The sequence below is a fragment of the Stomoxys calcitrans genome, chromosome 5 (assembly GCF_963082655.1).
Source record: "Stomoxys calcitrans chromosome 5, idStoCalc2.1, whole genome shotgun sequence".
Classification (NCBI taxonomy): domain Eukaryota; kingdom Metazoa; phylum Arthropoda; class Insecta; order Diptera; family Muscidae; genus Stomoxys; species Stomoxys calcitrans.
Window position 1 is genome coordinate 27,721,783 of NC_081556.1, and position 12,413 is coordinate 27,734,195.

The 12,413-nt window shown below is 31.6% G+C and overlaps 1 protein-coding gene across 1 annotated transcript; it reads right to left on the reverse strand.

Moving 5' to 3' along the window:
• Positions 1 to 308: 308 nt before the first annotated feature.
• Positions 309 to 10,048, reverse strand: LOC106085607 (glutathione S-transferase theta-3). The gene is made up of 4 exons (XM_013249922.2): positions 9,822 to 10,048; positions 9,654 to 9,756; positions 584 to 903; positions 309 to 517 (listed from the first exon to the last, which is right to left on the reverse strand). Exons 1-4 carry the CDS (start codon positions 9,934 to 9,936, stop codon positions 378 to 380), a joined length of 678 nt encoding a protein of 225 aa, XP_013105376.2. The 5' UTR covers positions 9,937 to 10,048; the 3' UTR covers positions 309 to 377.
• Between the last annotated feature and the right edge of the window lie 2,365 nt (positions 10,049 to 12,413).

Below are 12,413 nucleotides of genomic sequence, written 5' to 3' on the forward strand. Positions count from 1 at the left end.
AAAATCGGACGAACATATATATGGGAGCCATATCTAAATCTGAACCCATTTCGAGCAAACTTCTCAGATACTGTGGCAGTCATCAAGGAAAACGTTGTACAAAGTTTGGGAAGAATGGTCAATTAATGCGCTTGCAGTGGCTCTAGGAGTGAAAATCGGGCTATATATATATATATGAGAGCTATATCTAAACCCAGCTCTACTGGGATGGCCAGATACATCTTTCTGTCATATAGACTGTACTTTAAATGCTGAAGTCAATGTCACACAACAAGCTAAGCCAGACGAGCAGCTGTAATACTTGTTAATTTGAATGCCAGACATATTATCAATTTTATTTTATGCAAATATTGCTATAAACTTTGAAATCTAGCATCTTAATCCTTTGGCTTAGATCCGGATTTTTTGTAAATAAATGCATGACCTTTATCATAAAAGGGATTGGACTCCTCACGCACTCTTGCTAGCCATGCAGAAATTTTGGGGAATTTTTCCGATACATCATATTGACATAGTCCTAAAGAAAGAAACAAAGAACAAAATTTAAATAAGATACCTTCATAAGAAACCTTATTCAACTTACTTGTCTGCTCTATTTCACAGGCACCAAAAAGATCGGCTACGGTTAAACTGTTTCCACTTACAAAGTCACTGTTCTTTAGCCATATCTTCTCCAGAATTTTCAAATTATTTTCCATTTCTTTAAGCAAATGAGAGGTTTCCTTTGGTGAAGGTTTCTCCGCCAAGCCATTCATAGGAAAAAGCCATAGACGGGCGAAATAGAAGGCACAGCCATAACGTATTGTCAAATGATGCCATTCCAAAAATTCATCAGCGCGTGCACGATTTTTAATATCCTTGGGATACAATTTGTCGCAGAACAGGCCTTTATCAGATAAATATCTATGAATTTGGGTTATAAAAACAGAAACAATGAGATTAGGAACTTATTTTTACATACTCAAAGATATTTATAAAAACTTAACTTTAGCAAAAGCAATCCTACTAAAAACAAGTAAAAACTTGTTTTGTTCGGGCGGGCCAAATCTTATATACCCTCCACCATGGATCGCATTTATCAAGTTCTTTGAATTACTTTTTCAAATATCTATTAGCTATATGAAGTTATTGGCCGATATGAACCGTACTTGTTATGATGTCTAATTCATAGAAAAATATCACTTCCAAAATTTCAGGCAAGTCGAGTAATATACCGGTCTTCAATATAATAACACCCTCAAGAGGCTCAGAAAGCCAAATTAGGAGATCAGTTTATATGGCAGCTATATCAGGTTATGAAGCGATTTAGACCATACTTGACACAGTTATAAGAAGTTGCAAAATTTCATCCAAATATGGTAAAAATTACGCCCTCTAGAAGCTCAAGAAATCTAATCGGGAGAGGGGGTTTATATGACAGCTATATCAGGTTATGGACTGTTTTAGAGCATACTTGACACAGTTGTTGGAAGTCATAACAAAACACCTCATGCACAATTTTTGCCAAATCGGATAAGAATTACAAAATATCAACCAAATTGGATAACAATTGCGCCCTGTGGAGGCTCAAGTAGTCCAATCGGGACTTCGGTTTATATGGCAGCTATATATATGGACCGATTTAGACCGTACTTAATGCTGTTGTTGGAAGTCATACCAAAAGGATATGTGCAAAATTTCAGCCAAATCGGACAAGAAAAAACGATATTTTCTCTAAAGACAAAATTTCTATGATATTTTCTCTAAAGACAAAATTTCTATGATATTTTCTCTAAAGACAAAATTTCTATGATATTTTCTCTAAAGACAAAATTTCTATGATATTTTCTAAAGACAAAATTTCTATGATATTTTCTCTAAAGACAAAATTTCTATGATATTTTCTCTAAAGACAAAATTTCTATGATATTTTCTCTAAAGACAAAATTTCTATGATATTTTCTCTAAAGACAAAATTTCTATGATATTTTCTCTAAAGACAAAATTTCTATGATATTTTCTCTAAAGACAAAATTTCTATGATATTTTCTCTAAAGACAAAATTTCTATGATATTTTCTATAAAGACAAAATTTCTATGATATTTTCTCTAAAGACAAAATTTCTATGATATTTTCTCTAAAGACAAAATTTCTATGATATTTTCTCTAAAGACAAAATTTCTATGATATTTTCTCTAAAGACAAAATTTCTATGATATTTTCTAAAGACAAAATTTCTATGATATTTTCTCTAAAGACAAAATTTCTATGATATTTTCTCTAAAGACAAAATTTCTATGATATTTTCTCTAAAGACAAAATTTCTATGATATTTTCTCTAAAGACAAAATTTCTATGATATTTTCTATAAAGACAAAATTTCTATGATATTTTCTCTAAAGACAAAATTTCTATGATATTTTCTCTAAAGACAAAATTTCTATGAAATTTTCTCTAAAGACAAAAATTCTATGAAATTTTCTCTAAAGACAAAATTTCTATGAAATTTTCTCTAAAGACAAAATTTCTATGATATTTTCTCTAAAGACAAAATTTCTATGAAATTTTCTCTAAAGACAAAATTTCTATGAAATTTTCTCTAAAGACAAAAATTCTATGAAATTTTCTCTAAAGACAAAATTTCTATGAAATTTTCTCTAAAGACAAAATTTCTATGATATTTTCTCTAAAGACAAAATTTCTATGATATTTTCTATAAAGACAAAATTTCTATGATATTTTCTCTAAAGACAAAATTTCTATGATATTTTCTCTAAAGACAAAATTTCTATGATATTTTCTCTAAAGACAAAATTTCTATGATATTTTCAGTCGAGCTGCAGCTTTCAAAGCGAACGGTCGTGTGACAGTAGACAGCGCACAACAGCAAAACTTTTTTTTCTATCGGAGACGTTTCAAACACTTATAAATATCTCTTAAATTATTCTCTTTCCCAAACGAGAAACAATGTCTCATTTGCAAGTGCCGGTTAACAAGTGCTCTCAATGCCTTTTACCAATAACATCAATCCAATACGTGCGTTGTTATCAGTGTAATCGCAATTTTCACCATAGCCCTTGTTGTTCACTTTCCGAAAGTTCACATGCAAGCATGAGTACAAGTAAAAAGAACGATTGGAAGTGCCACATATGCAAACCGAGGAAATCCCCCAACAACGCGTACAAGACATTCGTATTTGGCGGCACCAACAACTCCAGCCAAAGCATTGAATCGCCAAAAACCATTCCTGAGGAACAACAAAACAAACAGCAAAGAGAAGATGACGAGATTAACACCAATAACACCAAACGTTTTAAAGAAGCAGCAACAGCACTCAACATTAACAACAACAACAGCAGCAGCAACGAAACAACGAATACAAGAGACGATATAGCAGAACTTAAAACTGGAATGGTCGACTTAAAGAGCAGCTTACAGCTAATTGCAGCAAGCATCTCATCGCTAAGCATTGATCTGAAGTCACATATGGATTCAGCATTAGTGGAGATGAATAAAAATGTAGCGACCATAGCAGCACAAGTGGTCGAATTGCAGAAGAAGGATAAAGAAAAGTCTGAGCAAATAGATGAACTCAACAAGCGCATACAGAGATTAGAGCAACAAGCGATAGATAAAAATATAGAGATAAATAATGTGGAAGACATGGATATCGAAGCCGAAGTATTAGTTAAGAGAATTACTGATTCCCTTGGTGTAGATGTGAGTAGAGATCATATTAGCCATACCTATAAAATAAAAAGAAAGAAGAAAATAATTGTGGAATTTTCAACTCTCAATAAGAAAAAAGAGTTAATGGGAAAGCTTAAGAGCCATCGCGTAAAGGCAAATGTGGCGAAAGGCGAACCAGAAAATGAGAGCGGTGGTTATGTTTATATTAATGATGAGCTGACTATGCACAATAGGCGCCTTTTGTGGGCTGCAAAGATGAAGGCAAAAGAAAATGGTTGGAAGTTTGTATGGGTGCGAAATGGTGTTATTTATGCGAGGAAAAACGAAAGCTCATCTCTTATAATTTTATATAATGCATCAGACTTGGAATCGATTACCAACTGAAATAAATAAAAATTCAATTAAACACACAAATCGAAATTAAAAAAAAAAAAATAATAATAAAAAAAAAAAAAAAAACAGTTTTTGTTTTCCCCTTGGCGAGCTAGAGCTCTAAACGTTTTTTTTTAAAACATACATACATAAAAAATAAAGTACATAAAACATTGCTTTTGGCGTCGAAAAACTTATTTTTTTTTTAAATTAAAATGAATTACACACGCGAAATTATAAGCAATTTCAGCGAAATTAAAAATGAAATTATGAATTATCCTTTTTCAATACTTCATATAAATATAAGATCATTGCGAAAAAACTTTAACACTTTATTGGCCCAAACGAAAAATATTCTTAGTAAAACACGACTAATAATATTAACAGAAATAAATATAACAAGAGATGAAAACACTCTTTATGAAATCGAAGGCTTCGACTCTATATTTTTAAATAGAGAGGGAAGAGGAGGAGGAGGGATTGCTGTTTATATTAATGAGAACACAGAATACCAACAAGTACAAATTCATATGAACACAGCAGAGTCTTTGAGAATAGACATCACTGTTGCACAAAACAAAAACATTACCATCATACCAATCTATCGACCACCAAAGCTTAGCATCAAACAGTTCCTAAGAGAATTGGATGAACACATTAACAATGTAAACAAAAAACACGAGCTGATAGTTTTGGGAGATATTAACATCGATATTAAAAAAAACAACACTACGACAATTAACTACCTTGGATTGCTCTCTTCGCACGGTCTGCAATGTATGATCAAAGAGACAACAAGAGAAGACACAAATAAAAGAACCAATACATGTATAGATCATCTCTTTATAAGATGTAATAGAAAAAGAGAAAGGGCATATGCAGCCATAATAAACACAGCAATAGCCGATCACTATGCAATAATGGGATGCTTGGATCATATAAACGAAAAAATTAAAATAAGCAAAGGAGACAATGCAAAGGGTAATACAAAAGTTAAACTTAATAATAGAAAAGTTAACCAATTGGTTAAAGATACAGACTGGAAAATGATAATAGACCAAACAAACAACGCCAATGACTTATTTAACAAAATTTATACGAAATTCGAAGAAATATATAAAAAGTGCGAATACACTGTAAAAAACCAAATTAAAAAACGAAATCCGCATCCGTGGTTAAACAACGAAATACTTAAATGTTGCGAAATACGGGATAAATTACACAAAAAATGGTTGAAGAACAAAAACAACAAAAGTAATGAAAATATATATAAAACCTTCAATAATAAACTAAATAAAATGATAATCTATTCAAAAAATCAATACAATTACAATCAATTTTTGCAAAATAAAAACAACATACGCGGAACATGGCAAATTATAAATAAAATAACAGGTAAAAAAATTCAAAATATAGATGAAACTATTAAGAAAAATTTTTCAACCGAAAATACTAAAGAACTAACAGAAGAATTTGCCACTACACTTGAAAAAAATGTGAATAAAATAATTCACATTTGCCCTATAAAAACCAGCCCAAGTCTAAGTACCAGCTTAAGTAATACCATATTCGTTGAAGAAGCCAGCGAAGAAGAGGTTTATAATATATTGAAAACACTAAACGAAAGGAAAAGTGCAGGGATTGATAGCGTGAGGGCTGTGGATTTAAAAGCAGGTGCGGGATATCTCACACCAATTATTACCGAATTCATAAACAGAAGCCTTAATAACTCAATTGTTCCCGATCTCTTAAAAACTTCAATAGTACGGCCAATATACAAGAACGGTATTAAAGCTGACTTTAACAACTATAGACCTATTTCTATTCTATCTGTTATAGAAAAGGTATTAGAAGAAATCATGGTGAGACGACTAACTAGCTTCCTGAAGAGATATAAAGTATTAAGCGATAACCAGTATGGATTCCAAAAGGAAAAGAATATAAATCAGCTTCTCGGATATTTCTCTAACTGCATTAATAGAAATCTTGATAATAAAAACCATTGCCTTGTTTTATTTATAGATTTTAGCAAAGCATTCGACACCCTGTCACATACCCAGCTACTGAACACATTAGAAAAATCTGGAGTAAGAGGCAATTGCCTAAACTGGTTCAAAAGTTATCTGAACTGCAGAAAGTATCGGGTAAAAATAGATAATACGATGAGCAGTCACATAACAACAAGCTACGGAGTACCGCAGGGTTCGAAATTGGGTCCAATACTCTATATTATCTATACAAACGAAATGGTGAAATTACTGAATAATAGCGAAATGTTCTCATATGCGGACGACACTGCAATAGTCGTTGCACACAAAGACGTAAAAGAGGCAGTAAAAGTTATGCAATCTGAGTTTAATGCAGTATGTAAATGGTGCCACGACAATGGCCTTATAATAAACTCCAGCAAAACAAAAATAATGCACATTAGACCTCGACACATTCCGCATGCAGATATTGAGATAATCTTTCACGATTTTAACTGTCTACATCAAACACAACTGAGCGGCAGTGACGATTATTGTACAACAAAGATTGAACTAGTTCCTACATATAAATATTTGGGAGTGCACCTAGACCATAATTTCAAATGGAAAGTACAAATCGAACAACTTACCAAAAAACTACGAAGGTCCATGTTTGCTCTATACCATCTAAGCAACTGCTCACCATACTATGTCTTAAAGCAAGCCTATTTCTCTCTAGTCGAATCACAATTACGACATGGAATTACGGCTTGGGGCAAGTCAAAGCAATGTAGGCTGCTTCAAAAGTACCAAAACCGACTTGTAAAATTCCTGTATAAAAACAACAAAACCATACAAATCAACCAAAACGCGCCAATGGATCATAATCTCTTTAAATTACTTGGCATCCTTAACATTGAAGGCATATACAACGCGACTATATGTCGTGAATTCTACAACTCTGATTTTTTAAAACACATACAACACACAAGAAACACCCGAAGTAGGCTCAATGGAAAATATCATATACCAAGACACAACAACGACTACGGCAAACTCTCACTCATCACAACTCTACCAACTCTGCTAAATAAATTACCATTAGACATATTAAATACGAACAATAATGCAATAAGAATGAATATGGTCAAGAAATACCTACTATCATACTAAAAATTAATGAATTAAAATGTTAAAAAGTATTGTTATTAGTACAATTTTTGAGAAAAATGTAATTAGTAAAATCTTGAAATTTATTATTTTTTTGTTATAAATATTACAGCTTGGCTAAGATCTCATCCTGCAGACAAACCGAATGGTTTCGTGGGAACTTAATTTTTTTTTTTTTTTAAAACCAAAATGTAAGAAAATAAGAAAATGATAAAAATAAAAATAAATAAAAAAAAAATAAAAAAAAAAAAAAAAAAAAAAAAAAAAAAAAAAAAAAAAAAAAAAATTTCTATGATATTTTCTAAAGACAAAATTTCTATGATATTTTCTCTAAAGACAAAATTTCTATGATATTTTCTCTAAAGACAAAATTTCTATGATATTTTCTCTAAAGACAAAATTTCTATGATATTTTCTCTAAAGACAAAATTTCTATGATATTTTCTATAAAGACAAAATTTCTATGATATTTTCTCTAAAGACAAAATTTCTATGATATTTTCTCTAAAGACAAAATTTCTATGATATTTTCTCTAAAGACAAAATTTCTATGATATTTTCTCTAAAGACAAAATTTCTATGATATTTTCTCTAAAGACAAAATTTCTATGAAATTTTCTCTAAAGACAAAATTTCTATGAAATTTTCTCTAAAGACAAAATTTCTATGAAATTTTCTCTAAAGACAAAATTTCTATGAAATTTTCTCTAAAGACAAAATTTCTATGAAATTTTCTCTAAAGACAAAATTTCTATGAAATTTTCTCTAAAGACAAAATTTCTATGAAATTTTCTCTAAAGACAAAAATTCTATGAAATTTTCTCTAAAGACAAAATTTCTATGAAATTTTCTCTAAAGACAAAATTTCTATGAAATTTTCTCTAAAGACAAAATTTCTATGAAATTTTCTCTAAAGACAAAATTTCTATGAAATTTTCTCTAAAGACAAAATTTCTATGAAATTTTCTCTAAAGACAAAATTTCTATGAAATTTTCTCTAAAGACAAAATTTCTATGAAATTTTCTCTAAAGACAAAATTTCTATGAAATTTTCTCTAAAGACAAAATTTCTATGAAATTTTCTCTAAAGACAAAATTTCTATGAAATTTTCTCTAAAGACAAAATTTCTATGAAATTTTCTCTAAAGACAAAATTTCTATGAAAATATCTATGAAATTTTCTCTAAAGACAAAATTTCTATGAAATTTTCTCTAAAGACAAAATTTCTATGAAATTTTCTCTAAAGACAAAATTTCTATGAAATTTTCTCTAAAGACAAAATTTCTATGAAATTTTCTCTAAAGACAAAATTTCTATGAAATTTTCTCTAAAGACAAAATTTCTATGAAATTTTCTCTAAAGACAAAATTTCTATGAAATTTTCTCTAAAGACAAAATTTCTATGAAATTTTCTCTAAAGACAAAATTTCTATGAAATTTTCTCTAAAGACAAAATTTCTATGAAATTTTCTCTAAAGACAAAATTTCTATGAAATTTTCTCTAAAGACAAAATTTCTATGAAATTTTCTCTAAAGACAAAATTTCTATGAAATTTTCTCTAAAGACAAAATTTCTATGAAATTTTCTCTAAAGACATAATTTCTATGAAATTTTCTCTAAAGACAAAATTTCTATGAAATTTTCTCTAAAGACAAAATTTCTATGAAATTTTCTCTAAAGACAAAATTTCTATGAAATTTTCTCTAAAGACAAAATTTCTATGAAATTTTCTCTAAAGACAAAATTTCTATGAAATTTTCTCTAAAGACAAAATTTCTATGAGATTTTCTCTAAAGACAAAATTTCTATGAAATTTTCTCTAAAGACAAAATTTCTATGAAATTTTCTCTAAAGACAAAATTTCTATGAAATTTTCTCTAAAGACAAAATTTCTATGAAATTTTCTCTAAAGACAAAATTTCTATGAAATTTTCTCTAAAGACAAAATTTCTATGAAATTTTCTCTAAAGACAAAATTTCTATGAAATTTTCTCTAAAGACAAAATTTCTATGAAATTTTCTCTAAAGACAAAATTTCTATGAAATTTTCTCTAAAGACAAAATTTCTATGAAATTTTCTCTAAAGACAAAATTTCTATGAAATTTTCTCTAAAGACAAAATTTCTATGAAATTTTCTCTAAAGACAAAATTTCTATGAAATTTTCTCTAAAGACAAAATTTCTATGAAATTTTCTCTAAAGACAAAATATCTATGAAATTTTCTCTAAAGACAAAATTTCTATGAAATTTTCTCTAAAGACAAAATTTCTATGAAATTTTCTCTAAAGACAAAATTTCTATGAAATTTTCTCTAAAGACAAAATTTCTATGAAATTTTCTCTAAAGACAAAATTTCTATGAAATTTTCTCTAAAGACAAAATTTCTTTATATAGAATATGGAAAAAGTTTCTTGTTAATCTAAATGGTGTCTGAAATAACTCTTTAAAAATATAAACGGTAATATTTTTACCTTAAAATTGCTACCGACTCGCTTAAATGAAAATCTCCATCCACAATACAAGGGACCTTTTGAAAACGATTGATTTTTCTATACTCCTCTGTGCGTTGTTCGACTTAATATAGAAAAAATTTGATTTACTATGTATCTGTTGTATATTGACAATTTATTTGCACTTACGTTTTCTTAGGGCCACTGGACAATCTTCATACGGGACTTTGCCCATTTGCAATGCAATCCATAGAGCTCTGGATGGCTGGGACATTAAGTCATAGAAATATTTTACTTTTGACATATTTTTTAATTTTTTTTCCACCTCTTCGGTGAAAAGTTCTCTGCAACAAATAAACACAAATAATATGACACTATTCAGCTAGACTAGATAAAGATGTCTAAAGTTCATCTTTTCATCAATTTCTCTCTCAACTTTCCAAAATAATGCGATCTTTAACTTTTTGACGTTGCCACATTTTTCGAAAAATGTTAAGGGAAAGAAACAGAAAAATTAACATAAGATGTGGTTAAATTAAGAGGTGTCTTTTTGATCACACTCTTTATTGAAGCGGCTCTTTCTGTCAGCTGTCACTTGATTTATGCTTATTTCGTTTTTCGAGCACCTTAGTTTCATAAGATTAGAAAGTATATTTTTACCATATTTTTTTCCCCGATCTTAACACCGCAACCTGGCTACTCCACTATTATTTTGTTCTCCCACTCGCTCAATTGATCTCATTCGTACAAGTATATCTCGCCGGGTGTCAACAAAAATACATTTACAAGTAGCAGAACTCAAACTAGCTTAAAGAGAACCAGCATATTAAAAGCTTATAAATGAAAGCTTTTTGTCGATTTCAGTGTTGCCGTGTTAATAAATTACAAGCAAATTCAGCACTTAAGTTTCAGTATGCTTAACCCAATAATGCCGAATGGGTAAAAAAATTCCCAAGAATTGACCCGTCTTGGAAAAATTCTACCTCGAGTTAGGAAAGTAGCATCTTAATGCAATTTGGATTGGCGTAAAGTGGACGAATGAAACTAGTTGAAACAAAATTTTCCCATCATATAAGGTCATATTTTGGGGGGAAAATTGTCTTGTCGAAAATCAAAAATTTTTTTGTAGCTGAAAAATCTGGTAAAACCTTTTTATTCAAAATTTGAAGTAGTGAGATTTCTGGGAACCGCTCAGTGCGAAATCTCTTTGTGGAGAATTTTGAACATAGCTGCCATACCAGATGGCACAGTACCTCACAAATGTCGCCAGAATTGGGAGGGGATAACCACCGTTGAAAAATTTTTTATGATGTTTAGCCAGGATTCGAACCAATGCGTACAGATTCACAGGCGGTCATGGTAATCTCTGCGCTACGGTGGCCTTATGCTCTAAGTAATAAGTGTATGAAATTTCATGAAAATCGGACCAGTGAACCGAAGGTCAGGCGTTAATGGGTTAAATTTAATGCATTACTGTGTAGCGACAGGTTTCCTCCGTCGGCAAGGGTGTAACTCGCGAAGATAGGGTTCGTCACAGAAATTTATATTTACAGCGAAGAGAGTAGAGAAAGACGTTATTGACGTTGAAAATATATATATGTAAGACATCATAAATAGGTAAAAAATTTACCTGTTATGTCTAGCGCGAATTCTTCAAGTGCAATAGCGCAGACGTGGCCTGGAACTATACACCATCCTGCGAGGCAGCGATGAAGCGCCTGACTCGGCGGTTCTTCAAGGAATTGATCACTGGCCGACGTGATCTGTAACGCTAACTTCTTCCAGTTGGGGTGGCTTTTGTCTTCGTTGGCGTCCTACTAGGTGTAGGAGTCAATCGAAGGTAACAAGTTGATTCGGTCGGGAACGGGAAAAGTGGCGTATCTGTGTTCAAGCATAGTCTTGGGGTCTCGTCTAGTGTTTTATGAACGTAAAGGGCGATTTGTACGTTGCTTAGAGACTCGGTACCTCGTAAGAATGCTTGAACAGTCTTGCCATCACGTAAGAGGTCTCCTACGACACTGATAGAATCGAGTTTAAGCTCGTACGATAGCAGAAGAATAGAATCTATCTATATACGGCACAGGGTGAATGGAGTGTAGGGTCGGAAGTCGTTGATATAACCGGACTATGTCTACCGATGCGCCACCACGTAGGAAGACTCGAAGACACGAGTTGCTTATGAGTACGTCACCACGTAAGAAGACTTTAGGAAAACCGAGGGAAAGATGCTTACGGGTACGTCACCACGTAAGAAGATTTGAGGAGATTCGATGTTATGTTGCTTACGGGTACGTTACTACGTTAGAAGACTCAAAGACACGACAAGAATCAACGATATGTTGCTTAAGGGCACGCTACCAAGTAAGAAGACACGAGAAAAGTCAATGTTATGGTGGTTGGGGGTACATCACTACGTAAGAAGTCTCGAGGAGAATCGATCTTAGGGTGTTTACATGTACGCCACCACATAAGAAGACTCGAAGAAACGAAAAGAATCAGTGAAATGTTGCTCACGGACCACGTAAGAAGACACGAGAAGAATCGAGTTTATGATGCTTACGGGTACGTTACCACTTAAGAAGAGTCGCACGGCACTGGATAAATGTATTTTAGGATGCTTGCGGGTGCATCACCACGTAAGGACAGTAGCACTGGAAGAATGCCACGATATCGAAGGACACTGTCGTTAACAGCACGTTTACATTGAAACAATTACACTGCGTTTTTGGGGATTTAAATGACATACACATGGCGAAACAATTAAAGGTGGTCTCATTTGTA